Raw genomic sequence first — 14197 nt, forward strand, 5'->3', positions numbered from 1 at the left:
CACTTAGCTTTTACAGAATGCTTTACATCTTCAAAGTGATTTACAAACATTAATGAATCCTTCCAATGCATGCATCAATGCCTGCATTGAAAAATATATAAAATCAGAGAAAAGCATAAAGTTTTCAGTGTTTTTGGAGGGGGGTGGAGGAGCTTGAATACTGGTGTGATAATTCCTTCCTAATTGAAAAGAGATCACTTAATCTTCACCTTCACACTAAACACCACATCTAGCATGAATTATTACACCATAACTCACATCCCATTGTAGGTTTTATTGGTTAATTGAAGTTTAAGATTTGGAGTATTGTTCCTTAACAATGAAGTGTCTTTTAACCTGAACATAAACATGGAATAAAGTTAAGAGGAAAAGTTTAGCTTTTATGGTCTATCGGGCCAAGTTGCTAAACTAGCCTCAAAATGTCAACTTAGATGCCATTGAAGCATCTTCAAGGAGACATTTTATCAACACTGTCACCCTGACTCTGCTTTGTGTTTTGAGCTTTAGGGGTATAACTTCATAGTGATGTTCATACACACACACACACACACACACACACACACACACGCAATACTTGGGTGATTTCCTGTACACTAAAGTGAAAATATACCACCCTAGACCTAAATTCTCTTGCTCTTGTGAGCACTTTGACTGTAAGCAGAGACAGAGCAGGCTGCATTTAGTGGTTCAAAGTTCAAGGCCAGACATAAAATTTGTAACTGGATTTGTATTATAAACTAGTCCAATATTTTAGCTTTCAAGGAATTACTTTAAGAAAGTAGGAGTGAAATAAGGATTTAAACAGAATAGCTCTTTCAAACCTGTATTAGCTAGAATGGCTCTTTCAAACTGATGGTTGATATCACTCAATGTCACAAAGAACCCAGGAAGTGCAGATCAGATCTCTCAGGATTTTAAGAATGTAATAATTGTCAGGGTTTTATAAAAACACACAGCACTAAAGACATTTTAAAACAATATCTATATATTCGCTTAAAAATATCTTGCAAGCAGACTTTTTGTGGAAGTGAAAGGAGATTGCATGATTAAAAGAATTCCCTCTATCCCAAAACCTTTGCAGTTCACCTTTAACTTTTGGACTTTTATGCATTTAAATTCTTAACTTTAATGTGCCAACAACATAGCTTTTTAGCATTTCATTATTTTAGTTCTCTTCACAGAGTTTGACACTGGATAGAAGAAAAGGAGTACTTGTGGCACCTTAGAGACTAACAAATTTATTAGAGCATAAGCTTTCGTGAGCTACAGCTCGCTTCATCGGATGCATTTGGTGGAAAAAACAGAGGAGAGATTTATATACACACACACAGAGAACATGAAACAATGGGTTTATCATACACACTGTAAGGAGAGTGATCACTTAAGATAAGCCATCACCAACAGCGGGGGGGGGGGGGGGGGGGGGGAGGAGGAAAACCTTCCATGGTGACAAGCAGGTAGGCTAATTCCAGCAGTTAACAAGAATATCAGAGGAACAGTGGGGGGTGGGGTGGGGGGGAGAAATACCATGGGGAAATAGTTTTACTTTGTGTAATGACTCATCCATTCCCAGTCTCTATTCAAGCCTAAGTTAATTGTATCCAGTTTGCAAATTAATTCCAATTCAGCAGTCTCTCGTTGGAGTCTGTTTTTGAAGCTTTTTTGTTGAAGTATAGCCACTCTTAGGTCTGTGATCGAGTGACCAGAGAGATTGAAGTGTTCTCCAACTGGTTTTTGAATGTTATAATTCTTGACGTCTGATTTGTGTCCATTCATTCATTCATTCATTCATCCTATCCTTGCAACAAAGCCCGTTGCCAACTCTGTCCACATATCTATTCAGGGGATACCATCATAGGGCCTAATCACATCAGCCACACTATCAGAGGCTCGTTCACCTGCGCATATACCAATGTGATATATGCCATCATGTGCCAGCAATGCCCCTCTGCCATGTACATTGGCCAAACTGGACAGTCTCTACGTAAAAGAATGAATGGACACAAATCAGACGTCAAGAATTATAACATTCAAAAACCAGTTGGAGAACACTTCAATCTCTCTGGTCACTCCCCATGGTATTTCTCCCCCCCACCCCACCCCCCACTGTTCCTCTGATATTCTTGTTAACTGCTGGAATTAGCCTACCTGCTTGTCACCATGGAAGGTTTTCCTCCTTTCCCCCCCCTGCTGTTGGTGATGGCTTATCTTAAGTGATCACTCTCCTTACAATGTGTATGATAAACCCATTGTTTCATGTTCTCTGTGTGTGTGTATATAAATCTCTCCTCTGTTTTTTCCACCAAATGCATCCGATGAAGTGAGCTGTAGCTCACGAAAGCTTATGCTCTAATAAATTTGTTAGTCTCTAAGGTGCCACAAGTACTCCTTTTCTTTTTGCGAATACAGACTAACATGGCTGCTACTCTGAAACACTGGATAGAGTGACCATATATTCTGTTTTACCCAGGACAGTTCCTTTTTTAAGCTCTATCTCGGCTATCCTGACTTTTTTGACAAATGCCCACTTTTGCCAAACAAGTGGGGCATGCACCTCTAGCAGACTGCAGAGGAACATGTGGAGGGGAGCCAAGTGGCGACGTCAGCCCCACGCGGAAGGGTAGGCAGAGTTTGGGCGAGCGGCAATGCCAGCCCCATGCGCAGGGGGAGGGAAGAGGGGCATGGAACAGACCAGCCCTACATGCAGGGAAATATGGTTACCCTAACACTGGAGGGGAAAAAACCTCAATAAGTAAATTTAAAATGTCCATGCATCTTTCAATATAATAGTTATAAATAGGAAGGAAGCATTTTAAATAGTCACAATTCATGATATTTTTAATATTTTAAATTCTAACTGGGCTAAGATCATAATAGTAATTTCCAAAGTGACTTAGATAGTGAACCTGCTAATTTCATCCTTACTATAATTATTATAACTATTATGTCCTTATATGAACACTAATTTGCAAAGTCTAAGTGGCTGTCTCATAATTTTTCTGTACTGCTATTTCAGTAGCATGTTGATATATTGTAATGGAGATTAGAGTAACTACTTTCACCCAGGTTTCAGAGTAGCAGCCGTGTTAGTCTGTATTCGCAAAAAGAAAAGGAGTACTTGTGGCACCTTAGAGACTAAAATTTATTAGAGCATAAGCTCGATGAAGTGAGCTGTAGCTCACGAAAGCTTATGCTCTAATAAATTTGTTAGTCTCTAAGGTGCCACAAGTACTCCTTTTCTTTTTACTTTCACCCAGAGATTGGTTCAGATATGATTAACTGTCAGGCTGGAGAAATGTGCTTGGAAATTACATGAAAGAAAAGTACATCAAAAAAACACAACTGTTCCTGGACTAGAGGGAAACAAATGTCCTCAGATATTATGCTTATCAATGTTTACAGTGTGTTAAACTCTCTCATATAATTCAGTTCCATTTTCTTTTCTCCTTTAATCAATATCATCCACATGATAAGTATATGTCACTATTTTTTATAATTAAAATCCATTTAAAAATAATCAATTGATCCAAAATTAGCAAATTGAGTTTATTTTAATATTCATGGAAAAGGTCTCCTCCAAATAGAGGAAATTTTAAAAAGCCTATCAGATTATCTGACATGAGGGATCTAATTTAAATCCTGATCTTGAAGAATTAGCCCATTTCTCTATATCCCAGACACAAAGATAAAATTCAGGCCAAAGAAAAAACCGCTGCAAAAATTACAGAAGAAAAGTGCTATTAACCATGAGCTTTGGAGAGTTTTTGGTCTGGATTCATACTGTAAACTTTGCAATTGACATTAGTGTGGAGAGAAGAAATGTTAGTAAAGTAAGTGAAATCAATAAGACAATAATGAAGCACATCTGGAATGTGTGTTACTAAAACTGTTAGTGGCTTGATGCAAATATGTTCTTAGGGCATCCAAATCTTTTCAACTCTTTCAAAAGAAGTTCCTTAAAAGTTAATTTATACAAAATAGGAAGGCTTATTGTACTGAATATATTTTCATCATGCAGAAGCCAAATTACATAACATTTTTTCAACTTTCAACCTGTAAAAAATAAAGCTATTTTGCAAATATCTTATCTGAAAATATAGATTACCTTACTTCACTGAGCCAAATTTTCCGAAGGAAACACAAACAAGGCTAAGTTTTCATGATCAGAATTGCAACTCACTTGTGTGCATTCCAAAACCTCTCGCATGCTTTTTCCTTTTGGTCTGATATTCTCACCTTAATTTCCCCTCCCCTGTTATAAATGCCTCTGCAGCAACTATAAGAATGAAATATGCAAAACTGCCAAAATGTTTCAGGAAGCTGATTATGGGGGCAATAAAAGGGTGTAATCAGTACTGTTCTCCCTTACTCCAAAGATCAAATGAAATGTGATCTCAGCTCATTCCGCATCTTTGAAATATGACTGATTCCCCCATGAGCCTAGGCAGAGGTTACTCTTAAGTCTGGATCTCCCCACATGCTGCATCACCAGATTGTAAAACCATCTTCTGATATAAATCCAATTGATATTTGAAAACACTGCCGTTCATTTGAAAAGATCTATATGTGGGGTTAGTACACTTTTTAAGTGCCCTGTGCAGCCTTCCCCTCCTCCTGTAGAGAATGGATGTGGAGGTAATGCTCTGGGGGATGAATGGGTGGGTGGTAACTTATTACATGATTCACAAAGCTGCATTACTAAAGACCTTGAACCTAGATGCTCATCTGTCTTGCTAGTTGGAAGAAGCATGCCACTTTTATAATTGTATTACTCTATAGCAGAGGTGGGCAAACTATGGCCCATGAGACCGTCCTGCCTGGCCCCTGAGCTCCTGGACGGGGAGGCTAGCCCCCGGCCCATCCCCCATTGTCCCCCTCCCCTGCAGTTACGCCGCCACGCAGGCAATGCGGCTTGCGCCCACGCACCTCCCAAGCTTTCCAATAAGCCTATGCTGCCACTCTGAGTGGCCTGGTAAGGGCGGGGGGGGTGTTGGATAAGGGGCAGAAGGTCCCGGGGGGGGGGGAAGTCAGGGGACAGGAGGTAGTTGGATGGGGTGGAGGTTCAGGGAGGGGGGCGGTCAGAAGACATGGAGCAAGGGGGGGTTGCATAGGGGGTGAGGTCCCGGGGGGGGACAGGGAGCAGGAGGGGACAGATAGGGGGTGGAGTCCTGGGGGGGCAGTTAGGGACAGGGGTCCCGGGAGGGGGCAGTCAGGGACAAGGAGTGGGGGGGGATGGGTCAGGGATCCCGGTGGGCCTGTCAGGGGGCAGGGGTGTGGATAGGGGTCAGAGCAGTCAGGGGACAGGGAGCAGTGGGAGTTGGATGAGGGTGGAGTCCCGGGGGGCCTGTCCAGGGACGGGAGTGTGGATAGGGGTCGGGGCAGTCAAGGGACAGGGAGCAGGGGGAGGTTGGATAGGGGGTGGGGTCCCGGGGGCAGTTAGGAGCGGGGGTCCCAGGAGGAGGCGGTTAGGGGACAAGGACCAGGGGGATTGGATGGGTTAGGAGTTCTGGGGGGGGTAGTCAGGGGGCGGGAAGTGGCGGATAGGGGCCAGGGGCCAGGCTGTTTGCGGAGGCACAGCCTTCCCTACCCGGCCCTCCATATAGTTTCACAACCCCAATGTGGCCCTTGGGCCAAAAAGTTTGCCCATCCCTGCTCTATACAGTAATGAAATTATAAATTAATATTGGATTCTCCCAAAATGAAGTTGGGATCCCTCAAACTCTTTCTGGAATATCCCTTTTTGAAACCTGTATAGAGCATTTCACTTAATTCAGTCAAAACCTTGGGAATTGAAGCTGTATAAAATTTTCATCACAACAACTAGAATCACACAAAACTCACCTGGTTTTAGATTGTTACAAACTCATAACTCAGCTCAGGGTCATGAAAAGGTTTGTGATCTTTTCTGACCATGTCTAGGCCCAGTTTTTAAATGAAACTGGGCTGATTTATGATCTGCCACTGAATTCATATTAGGCTCACAGCTTTGAATGAACTTCATTTTTTTTTTGAACCTGAAACCCAAAGTGAAATTCAGGGGTTGCAGACTTATGGGTTTGAATTTTCAGGACTTCAAATTTTTAATTCATGTGAGTTCACAGTTCTGTTTGGAACCAAATAATCTCTCTTGAAAACACAATTCCCACCTTAAAGTCTGTTACTCTAGATCATTTTTAAGTTTTATGATTCACTCACCGGCAACTCAAATTAATATTTAATCAGTACTGGCAAAATTCAGAGGATCTTTGCAAGGTCACGTGCACCAAGTGAATCCCCTAAGCCCTTGACTTGTGACTTACATAGGACTTAGCTGGTATATAGGGGCTTGTGTGAGCTTTGAGAATTGAAGCAAATTTCACCTTACTGGTTAAAATTCTGACACAAGTCAAAGGACTAAAGGAAGGGCCATGAAAAATATGACTAAAGTTGCTTAATTCAGATTTTAATATGTCCACCATATGCTATGAAAGCTGTTGGATAGCCCTGACTGGTCATGCAGGATGCCCAAACAGCTTCTTATTTGATCAAAGTGAAGGGAACAGACTTTTTTTTTTTTAAAGGTACTGTATCCACTTTTTTTTTTTTCAGTCTATACACACACGCTGTGCTGATTGTTATCAGTGAGACAAAGACCTAGAGTTGCAATGGAGCAGAACATTATCTAATAATGTTGTGATTCTATCATTGGAAAAAAGATGGAAAAATACTCCTCTGAGAATGCCTTTCCATTATATGGCATAAGGATATGTTTTGTGCTTTAGTAAGGTGCATTTCATCAATAAATTAGATTTATTTTAGCAGAGATTACAGAAATGCCTACAGAAAATAAATTGTTTGAGACACTGTCAAGTCTCATCAAAGTGCTTGCAGGTCTCATTTTAAGACCAATGAGATAATAGTATGTCCAGGAAAAGAATCTATAGCAAAGTAGTTTATGAAAAAACTACCAAACAAAATTTCAGTGCAAACCTGTTTAGTATTTGTAGAGTCTTCATTTATTGAATACTTAATGTCTCTCTTTCACTTCAAAGGTATGCAGTCCTAGAATCAGGCTGCATTACAAGAGAGTCTGCTCTACCAATAAAAGCCAAGAAGATCTGTGCAAGCAAATTCTGGGCACGTCTTCATCAGAGAGAATCACTCACACAAAATTAAATAATAAATTTAATATATACAATACTACAAAAAGCAAGATAATTTTCTGAAATCTCTTACAGGCAAACTCTTCTGCCTGTACCCTGGATAATTTACATACAAGGAAATGAAATCACGCCTCTCAGCCAGAATATTGGAAACAAATCTAACTAGCATGGTTCTTTTTCTGAAGAGGATGGATTTATCAGGCTTAGGCCATCGGCTTCATAAAGAGGCCAGGTTATACCTTACATACCAATTTTCTTTACACATCTTATTACATAGGTTATTAGATTTTCCGTAAGATTAATTTTATTTTTCACTGTTATTCACAAAGCTGATTTAACAAATAGGAGTTCCACATTTCTTCTACTAAAGATATAATTTTATGGAGCATTTGCCTTTAGAACTAAAACACTGTGATACTTTCATTTATAAATAGTTGTGGTTGGTGAATTACTTGCTCCAAGAAAGAGAATAAAATCTCAGAAAAAGAGAATGAATGGCATAATCAACTCAAAATCAATATTCAACAACATCCTATCTGGGGTTCTTCAGTATTTGTACTAAGTAGGCCGAGAGGCCCCAACAAAACTTGGAATTCCCTTGTGCTAGGCACTGCAAAAACATAGCAAGATTCACTCCTTAACCCCAAGAGTTTACAGTTTAAATAGACAAATACGGTTAATTAATGGGTACATTTTCAGGTGATCAGTTTTGTCCTTAGCTCTGTGATGCATGAGAGGACATTGCTTAGGGCTTGTCTACACTACCACATGGGGTCGATCTAAGATACGCAACTTCAGCTACGTGAATAGTGTAGCTGAAGTCGACGTACTTAGATCTACTTACTGCGGTGTCTTCACTGCTGTAAATTGACAGCTGACATCTCCCTTTGATTCTGCTTGCGCTCCTTGTTCTGGTGGAGTACCGGAGTCAATGGAAGAACGTTCAGCAGTCCATTTATCATGTCTATACTAGACGCAATAAATCAACCCCAGCGGGATCGATCACTGCCTGCTACTTTCAACATTTATTTAGTTCACTTATTCTGGAGTTATATCTTTCTTCAGTACCTGCTAGGGTAATACAGAAGGAATTTTGTCTCTTTCATTTTAAAGAGCAGCAAGTCAGCTGCAGAGGAAACAGCACGGTAACAGTGCAGTGCTAAGACTATTATATTTTCATACCTGTCCTCTCATCATTTCCACAGCCAGTCATTTTAGAAATATAGGACCATACCCTCAAAATATTTTAAGGGACTCCTATTGGTTCCCCTTTCAATGACTGGGACAAGTCATTTTCTTCAAATGGACAAGATCAGTCCCTAGATGAGAGGGGGTTTTGCTATAGGCACAAGTTTTTATTGCCAACCCATGCTAGCCTGAAGAACCTAATATCATCCCAGATACCAGAACAAATGGTCAGCTCTCACTAGAACTGTACTGAGGTGAGCTAGTGTTTGGATTTTGACCCACACAAGGTTCAAAGCAGGGTCGGGTGTTCAAGTTCAAAGCTGACAGCATTGCAGTTTCATAAATTATTCTCAGGGGACTTTAGCAAATAGTGAAGATCTCAGCTAATTTCATGAGATTTTGGTAACTCACTACTGTAACCTAATCTCTTGAAGGAAAGTCCTCACGGTGAGATGATCAACCTCATCCATCTGTCAGATGGCAAGTCACTCAACCTGCTCTACAATGTGCTTTTATGTTGTCTCTAAGTAATTCTTCTGTACTTTGCAGTAAACAAGGTAGCCCTTGACCCTAACTAATGTGCTGCTGGCTGTTTTCCCCATTAGTTATACTGGAGTTTTACTCTCTTAATGGATAGTAGCTTGACCTCCATTGTGTTTTTAGAGTTAGAAAATAAATAAGCTATTTACTTTATTATACAGATTTTAGTTTATTGCACTAACAGCTTGCTTTCTTCAGTACCAAACTCCCAACCAGTCTGAATTCCTCAGTGCTCATTCTGGGCCTGATCAAAAGCCCACTGACACCAATAGGATCCTTTTCACAGCAATTAATTTTGGATTAGGTCCTCTGGTACTAAACTGAGAATGCTGGTCAGGGAAATAATCTACTTCCTTCCTTCCCTAATGAACCAAGGGACGCACCCCACTCGTACTTATTCGCTACACCAATACTGACTTGGACTCTAAATACATTCTATGGGTGGCTTAACCAAGATCACTTATCCACTGATGTCTTAAAAACTCCTGCACCGCAATCTGGGTCTATGCTGGTTATGTGCTATGTATATATCTTATGAACCCTGTAACAGACACTTGTAATCCCTCATGACCCAAGCCTGACCCCAAATGTAGAGTACCTTCCTTCTTAACTTGTGTACGTTTGATTTTAAACATTAACTTTTTAAATCTACTTCTGTGCTAATTTCTGAGCAAAAAGGGAAAAGATTTTGTCCCTTCTATACATTCAATTACAATTCACTGGCCACGCATCTACTCAGTGCTTATCCCACAAAATAGTGGTTAATTCTCACTGTTGGGTGCTATCGTGGGGAGCAGAAAGAATTTGTCTGCTGAGACTGGATTAGGTCTCATGCATGCAATAGCATCCCATTTTCCCCCTACTAAATACCTACCTGACAGAAGCAAGGCACATGGCGCAGTCAGGGGCTCAGGCAGGAGGAACTAGCACATTAACAGCAATATGAGAAAGTGGGGCCAGTTTGGTGGTAGATGAGAAGCATAAAGCTCCTGGGCTCTTGAGGGGAATCTTCTGACACACAGTCCAGAATACCTTGTTTGATAGAAGTAGTCACTGAGTATACTTTGCTTCCATCCCTCAGTTTAGGCACATTCTAGTAAAAAGAAAATTCTAGGGTAAATAAATGCCTTGTGTGAATGCAAAAGAAGTTATGCTTGTGCAGTAGGTGGAATCAGTAGAGTTATATTAGGGAAAATGCTCAGTACTGGTAGACCTAGTATAAAAGCAGCAGAATGGAGAGGTTATCAAGGATGAATAAAATGCTAGAGGGATTTTAGGATCTTCCGTATAGGAATTTAGAGAAAAATTTGGTCTGTGTTTATGGAAAGATAGAAGATAAAAAGGGAATTTTGCTAATATTTACAAGATTGTGAAATAAACAGAGACTAGGTGTTTCAAGGCTATTTGGGATAAGGTCAGATACAAGGTAGCTACTGCCAGCTAAGAGAACACAAGTGTGTGAACTCAGGGTAAAGAAGAATTTGAGGCATTTTTGGGGGGTGGGAAGTGGGAAACAAGACTGTGGAACAAATAAAAACTGTGGAGTAAATAAAAGAAGAGATTTATAGATTCCCAGGCCACTGTGATCATGTAGCGTGACCTAGTGTATAACACAAACCATAGAACTTCCCCAAAATAATTCCCAGAGCATATTTTATAGAAGAACATTCAATCTTGATTTTAAAATGGTCAGTGATGGAGAATCTACCACAACCCTTGGTAATTTTTTCTCTCAATATTAAAAATTAGCTCCAGTCTGAATTTGTCTAGCTTCAACATCCAGCCATTGGATATTGTTAGATCTTTCTCTACTAGATTGAAGAAACCACTATTAAATATTTGTTCCCCATGTAGGTACTTATAGACTATGATCCAGTCACCTCTTAACCTTTTCTTTGTTAAATTATTTGAGCTCTTTGAATCTTTCATTATAAAGGCAGGTTTTCTAATCCTTTAACCATATTCATGACTCTTCTCTGAACCCTCTCAAATTTATCAACATCCTTTTTTGATGACACCAGAACTGCAAACAGTATTCCAACAGCAGTTGCTCGAGTGCCAAATAAAGAGGTAAAATAACCTGTCTACCTCTATGTGAGAATCCCTTGTTTATGCATCCCAGGATTGCATTAGCCCTTTTGGCCACAGCATCGCACTGGGAGCTCATGTTCAGCTCATTATCTGCCACCAACCCCAAATATTTTTTAGTTACTGCTTCCCAGGATAGTCTCCCATCCTGTAAGTATGGCCTACATGCTTTATTCCTTGATATACACATTTACATTTAGCCATATTAAAAACACATTGTTTGCCTGCACCCAGTTTACCAAGCAATCAAGGTAGCTTGGTATTAATGACCTGTCCTCTTCATTATTTACCACTCCCCCAATTTTTGGGTCATCTGTGAACCATCATCCATGATTTTATGTTTTCTTCCAGGTCACTGATAAAAAATGTTAAATAGCATAGGGATAAGAACAGCTCCCTGCAGGACCCCTCTAGGAATGCACCCACTTGATGATTCCTTGTTTACAATTAATTACATTTTGAGACCTAGCATATAGCCAAGGGAAAGGTTGCAGGGTTTCCTGGACTCCTTCTGTCTTAAAGTGTCCTATGTTAAACAGCAACATGTCAAAAAAAAGCTTAGCAATTTGTTCAGCTCATGGCTCCCCAAACTTTTTCATAGCGTTAACAAATTGTCTCCTAGATATCTCCCCTCCCCTACAATTGTGCAGCCAATCTCCCTGCCCATTCGTGATTAAATAAAATCCTAAAACTACTCTCCATTTACTCCCAGCTAGCACTCTGTTGACTACTGTTGGGGCACAGAACATTTTGTGTAGAACATTTTTGCAGAGCATGCTTAAATAGCTGAAAGAACTGCATCACCCTGCTGGCTTTGTAGTTAGAGCAGACACTGCCCTGTGAGACACCAAGTTCAGTTTCTTACTCCATGTGGGCCCAGTCCTGAAAGTTGCTGAGCACACTCAATTCCCATGGAGTTCAATGAGAGTTGCGGGTACACCTCACCTTGTAGGAGTGGGCCCTGTGTTAAGAAATACTTAGGCAACATTCAGACTCCGAGATCAGAAAGTGCCTCACATCACTGTGCAGCAACCCCTGTAACTGAGCAATGAGTGTGCTGATGTGCTCAAAATGAACGTGCACACTTTCTCAGCCAAAGCAGGATGCTGGGTCCCAGAGGGTGGCAGCGGACAGACTGTGGGGGAAAAGTTTTGATGGTATTCTTCTAATCTCTGGCCACACACAAATCTCCACCCATCCGAGATGCCACTCACAGTACATTGTGCAGATACGCATGATATAATCATATAAAATGTAGGATTGAAAGGGACCCAGGGGTGAAAGTAACTTAAAGGACTTACCAGTACACCGGAGTCCTGAGCATGGGGAACACAGAACTGGTCCCTGGGAAAGCATTCTTCTGTTTGGTTCTACATCAGCAACAGGAGATATTGGTTCCTTAATTCCAGCCAAGTATAGCAATCTTGCAGACATGTTCGATAAAAAGAATGCTGATGTCCTACCCCCACATTGACCCTACAACTGCCCTATAGACCCTCAGCCAGGGAAAAAGATCCCTTTTGGACATATTTACTCTTTATCAGAACTGAGCTCAAGACCCTACGAAATTACCTGGATGAGAATCTGGCTAAGAACTTTGGTCCTCCAAATCTCCTGCTGGACCCTCTATACTGTTAGTTAAAAAAAAGGATGGAACATTGTGCCTCTGTGGTGATGATCAGGCCTTGAGTAGTATTACCATCAAGAACAAATACCTTCTCCCTCTGATCAATGAGTTTCTAGAATGAGTTGGTGCAGCAATGGTCTTCACAAAAGTCAATCTGCATGGTGCTTATAACTTGGTCCGTATCTTGGAAGATGATGAGTGGAAGACAGCTGTCCACACCAGAGATAGCCATATGAGTACCCGGTTATGCCCTTTGATATCACCGGTGCCTTGGCCACATTTCAATATTTCATGAATGCGATCTTCAAAGATATCCTAGACCAGTTCATTCTGATCCACTTAGATGACATTCTGAACTTCTCAGAAAACTAGGCTTTGCACAACCAGCACATCTGACAAGTGCTGGAATGCTGCTGGAAAAATGTGAGTTCAACCACACCACCACTGATTTCCTGGTTTATGTCATGTCACCCAATGGGATCAGTATAAACCCACAGAAGGTTTCCACCACTGTGGACTTGGCTACGCCAAATACCACCCAGAACATCCACTGGTTCCCACTCCTCTCAAGCGCAGCATTTGTCTGCAACTGAGGACTGAGTCCCTAAATGTAAATGATCTATTATAATTTATATTTTAAATTAATAGTTTTGGTACTGGTAGCACTGAAGCATGACGTACACATAAAAAACACCCATTAGAAGGGTGATAAGGGGATGGAGAGAATGAGTAGCAGACTGAGGGAACTGAGACAAATGGTCCAGAGAAAGGAGGATCCCAGAGTAACTTGGCTTAAAAAACAAACCAAACCGAAAACCCCTGGCTTTCAAACACATGTAGCTTTAGTTTCCTACACAAGAAGTAATGTAGAAAAGCATCATGTTGTGGAACTATGATTAGTCTAGCAGTTCTACATTACTAAAAAAAATTGCTAAGGTAAAGTGTAACACCAACAGACCCTGGTCATCGGTGGGTGAGATTGAACCTGGGACCTCTGGAGCTTAATGCATGAGCCTCTACTGCATAAGCTAAAAGCCTCATGCCTGTTAGCTAAGGCTGTAGAGCAGAGTCATTAATCTCCCTCTCTCTCTAAGTGGTCTCAGTGCCACAACACAGGACAGAACATCACACCCAGAAGGTGTGTGGGTTACCAAAGCAATGTTTTGATTCATTGTCTGTCAAACCACAAGCTGCTTATCTCTATTCAAAACCCATGTCCCTCAACCAAAAGCTCCTATCAGCTTATAAAAACGATTATAGGTATTTTTGCAGAAGTAAAAGCTCTAACAAGGAACAGGTATTGTATATGCACCTCAGAAATTTTCAAAACATAGGAAGAAAGAACAGGACCCAGCATTGTGAAACTGAAATAGGTACTGTCAAATCTGATCCTCTAAATAGGCAGCAATTAAAATTGGTGGACTGGAATTGAGAGACCTAGCTTTCATTCCCAGCGCTGATACTTATTTACTATGTAACCTCAGGTAAATCACTTAACCTATTTGTCTCAGTTTCACCATCTATGAAACAGAAATAATCATACTTTTCTACCTCATAGGAAGGTTGTGATGCTCAATCATTTAGGCCATGATGCTGCAAAGACTTGTACATT

General features: G+C 40.7%; 1 protein-coding gene across 1 annotated transcript in view; it reads left to right on the forward strand.

Annotated features, from left to right (window-relative positions):
* The window catches only part of DHX32 (DEAH-box helicase 32 (putative)), a 54724-nt gene that overhangs the window by 16774 nt on the left and 23753 nt on the right, over positions 1-14197 (forward strand). Inside the window, 2 exon segments of the mRNA XM_043519371.1 lie at positions 3697-3821; positions 7032-7203. Coding sequence (XP_043375306.1) covers positions 3697-3821; positions 7032-7203 — 297 coding nt within the window.

Source organism: Dermochelys coriacea, chromosome 7 (assembly GCF_009764565.3).
Source record: "Dermochelys coriacea isolate rDerCor1 chromosome 7, rDerCor1.pri.v4, whole genome shotgun sequence".
NCBI classification, from domain to species: domain Eukaryota; kingdom Metazoa; phylum Chordata; order Testudines; family Dermochelyidae; genus Dermochelys; species Dermochelys coriacea.